Source organism: Arachis ipaensis, chromosome B10, assembly GCF_000816755.2.
Source record: "Arachis ipaensis cultivar K30076 chromosome B10, Araip1.1, whole genome shotgun sequence".
In the NCBI taxonomy this organism is placed as follows: domain Eukaryota; kingdom Viridiplantae; phylum Streptophyta; class Magnoliopsida; order Fabales; family Fabaceae; genus Arachis; species Arachis ipaensis.
In genome coordinates, this window is record NC_029794.2 from 49,049,338 (window position 1) to 49,053,171 (window position 3,834).

Consider the following 3,834-nt stretch of genomic DNA (forward strand, 5'->3'; position numbering starts at 1 on the left):
CGCCTTTTTTGTCGATATTTGATTCAATAAAATCGACAACATTGCCGTCGATATTATATAATAATATCGACACCGTTTCTGTTGATATTTGATTCAATAAAATCGACATATCTGCCGTCGATTTAATTATTTAGATACCGACAAATCTTTTGTCTATATTTAATGTTTTTTGTCTATTTTAAATTTAAAAAGCGACAACGTTACCATCGATTTTAATAACTATATTTTTTATTATTTTTTATTTAAAAAATAGTAAATAATTAATATAAATAAACTTTTAAATATAAAAATAAAATTTATAATGTTCACAATAACCTTTTTTTATTAGTCAACTTAATTCTTAACGAAAATACTAATATATTAAACAACAAAACTTTAAAAAAAATCATTATTACAAAAATTAACTATTATAATTGAAGGATCAAATTCCTCTAAAGTAAAAAGGTTAATAAGATGATAAAATAATACTCTAATTATCTTAGAATACCCTTTGCTCGCATCATTTACTTGTGCAAGTAACTCAAATAGATAACAGCGGTAAATCCTATATAATAGACTAATGTCAGTTACAAACACTAACCCAAAAGTGAGTCAACTAATTAACTGAACTATCAAATTTCAACCATAAAAAATTACCATTCCATTGCAAGAAAATTGGTACAAACTAAAAACTGTTACTCCCAAGAGTGTATATGCAAGTACACCACCACCTGCATTTAGATGCTAGAGGGTTAAGAGTTTGGATACTAATTATTCTACAAAAACGGGAAACAATTAAATCAATGCATCATAAAGAAATCAATAAACCATTTAAGAGGGCGTATCAGTGTATGAGGAAGCAATGCATAACGGAAAAGAAAATGAAGTGCCTATTCTAATTCATTAAACATAATGTAACAATAACTAAAGTTCAAGGCAAGAAGTCTTACGCTTTCTGCGCTTGCTTTTAGGTGGTGGTTTTCCAAATTCAGATAATGAAACAGTTTCTTGAAGGTTGAGCTCTTTGTGTATACTGTGTAGGTTGAGCTCTTCATGTTTACTGTGTAGGTTGAGCCCTTCCTGTATACTGTGAGTCGCTGGGAACCTAGATTCCATTTTAGCTGTAATAGAACCATCTAAGAGAAATATAAGTGAAAATTCAGAAAGTTGAAGTTTTTCTTTGACACATCTTGCTACAAAATTTATGTAACCTTTAAATGAAGCTGGAAAAAAAGCCTATATTCAAGCCTCACCGTAAATAAACATTTTCAGGTCACAAACTCTGAAATAAACTGAAAAGAGTGCAGTAAGAAGGAGAAGCCAACGCGAAAGTTTGTGTTTGGTAATCCAACCAAGCCTTCTACCACGACGCAAGATTCGCGAGCCATGGTCACTTTTACCAAGAGAATTGACAACCGCATCAATGATGCCCCTTCTCTCGGTGAGCAATTCTTCTAGCTCCTACAGCTACAAGCAGTTGGCGTGAAAGGGAAAACATTCAAGGAAACTCCACCACAAATAGTTTCCAATTGGATTATCCATTGAAATTGGAAAAGCCAGAAAATGAAAAGATGAGAATGCTACACCTCACAGGGAAGAGCAATGCAGGAAAAGGTGAATCTTCTTCTTCTCCAAGGTGAGATATTTGTGCAGGGAACAAGAGTCAAACAGTGGAATGAACATCAAAAACGGATCCTTTGAGCAAATGCGTGAGCGAACAGAGGAACAGAAATGCATGTGACCTGTTTCAGAAAGAAAACAATCGAGTCAAGTCAACTAATTTATCTAGAACCCCCAATTGACCATGAGCATAGTAGAAGTCTCCAAAATCATTGTATCCCATTCTTATGCTTTCTTTGATCAAGTTTGTCTGCAAAAAAGAAAGACAAGTTAAAGGAACAAATAGGAAAAAGCAGGCCAATAACAACAACAGCCGAATTACTTGAACTAATCAACTACATCTTAGAAACAAAAATAGAAAAGCTAACTTATCATATAAGAAAAGCAAACTAATGTGGTCAATTAACATAAAGTATTCAAATCAGTTTATAATTCAAAAGGTCAATGGGATAGTATTCCAATTTGGCTTCTAATCAAAATCGTAGTTTAGAAAAAAGTAATTCGTAGAAAATCATGGCCAAGGTGACAGTGGGAGAAATGAGTAATCCAAGTGAAATACAGAGTCTTTCTTAAGGCAACATGATTTCATTGATTGAGAATCAAGGGGAAAACTTATTGCAACAAAACTATGATTACCTAACGAATGTGATAAAGTGTGCCTGAGATTATAAGCAATGAACACTAAACGTTAACTTATATATACTAACAAATATAACTAAAACTATTAGCTAATTCATAACCAACTCAAAAAACCCAAACAAATCTCTAATTTAAATTATATATGATTCCTCTACCGCAAAAAAAGTCGATCACATCTTCAAAAGCAAAATGTTGCAAAGAGAAATAATCCATCCATACCCTATACGCATTGAGCTCGTTATCGAGCTTCTCCTTCTTCTGCTCCGCCCTATGATCCACCACGTCGCACCACGCCGAATCGAGCTCGTAGCTGGGCCCTAACCTCCCATTAATCTTCTGCGCCACCTCCCTCATCAGCTGCGTGTTCTCTCCCTTCTTGATCTCGTTGTACGCCATTTGCAGCGCCTTAAGATTCATCGAAGGATTACCGACCTTCTCGTCACATAAGTCCTGTGCTCTATAACTTCCATCATCAAAGTATTATCAATTAACGCTACTAGCTCACAAACCCCAATTTTCAATCCCTAGATTGCTTCATTACATGGCAATGCAAAAATAATGAATTGATTGAAGTGAATTTCAAAATACAACCCCAGCAGAACATGCAAAGCAAACTGACTACTCGTATTCTTGAGAGGATAATATACTGGCAATTTGATCGGAAGCTCACAACGAATCAAGCAACCATTCTCCCACACATTTCTCCGAATGTTCTTATTCAACAACTGAATCAACCTCTTCGAGGCTATTCGATTTTCCACTCTCCGACACGAAAAATTTCAGCTCGCCGGAACCGGCGGCGACTGCTCCGATCACCAGTCGATTATCCCCTTCCTCTTCAACGTATAGAAGCTTTCTTAGTCTGCGAGCAGCATGAACTGCCGCTTGAGTGTCGGCGCCGGCTCCGTAAGCAAGCGCTCCAATTACTTCAAAGCCTTTAGGAATCAATGTCCGAAACTCCTCTGTTTACAAATTCCAAAACGCGAGACAGAGAAAAAGTTGAAGTGAATTTAAGATTTGAAATTGATATATATAGAGAGAGAAGGAAAACCTGATTCTTTGTGGACATCATCAGAGGAGAGACGAAGCGACAGCAGCAGCGGAGCGACGGCAGCAGCAGAGCGACGGCGGCGCGGCGGCGATGGAAAAGGAGGGTTGAAGTATGCGAGGTGTATTCAGGGGTAAAATGAGGGTTGGTGAAAATTGAAATGGTGAATTTGGAAAAATAAAGGAAACGCGGAGAGTGAGTGGGGGAACTTAATTTATTGATAAAAATCGACAGCCTATCCGTCGATTTTAATTTGAAAATAAACGACGTCTTAGGCGTCGATTTTATATATTAAATCTGTACCATCCATTTAATTTTAAAAAGTGATCAAGACCGTTTAAATTTATCGACGACAAAATGTGTCGATATTTTAAATAATAAAATAGACGCTACGTTCGTCGATTTTAAAATAAAAATATTTTCCTCTCACACCCCGTCGACAATGTGTCGATAGTAAGAGAATGGTTAATGGATTACCAAAAAAATCGACGACTTTACTGTCGATTTTAATATTTTATTTTTAATTATCTTTTTTAATAATATCGACG

The 3,834-nt window shown here is 35.8% G+C and overlaps 1 protein-coding gene across 4 annotated transcripts; it reads right to left on the bottom strand.

Moving 5' to 3' along the window:
* On the bottom strand, positions 455-3,484 carry LOC107624310 (COP9 signalosome complex subunit 1-like). Of its 4 annotated transcripts, none has more exons than XR_001616841.2 (6): positions 3,290-3,484; positions 2,458-3,200; positions 1,566-1,849; positions 1,233-1,446; positions 930-1,100; positions 455-710 (listed from the first exon to the last, which is right to left on the bottom strand). XR_001616841.2 is itself a non-coding variant. In XM_021113651.1 (3 exons), exons 2-3 carry the CDS (start codon positions 2,653-2,655, stop codon positions 1,727-1,729), a joined length of 321 nt encoding a protein of 106 aa, XP_020969310.1. In that variant the 5' UTR covers positions 2,656-3,200; positions 3,290-3,468; the 3' UTR covers positions 1,453-1,726. The 4 variants fall into 4 exon arrangements, 1 of the variants encoding a protein (XP_020969310.1); XR_001616840.2 differs by having other exon boundaries at positions 930-1,115; positions 1,233-1,440; positions 3,290-3,483; XR_001616839.2 differs by having other exon boundaries at positions 930-1,115; positions 3,290-3,483.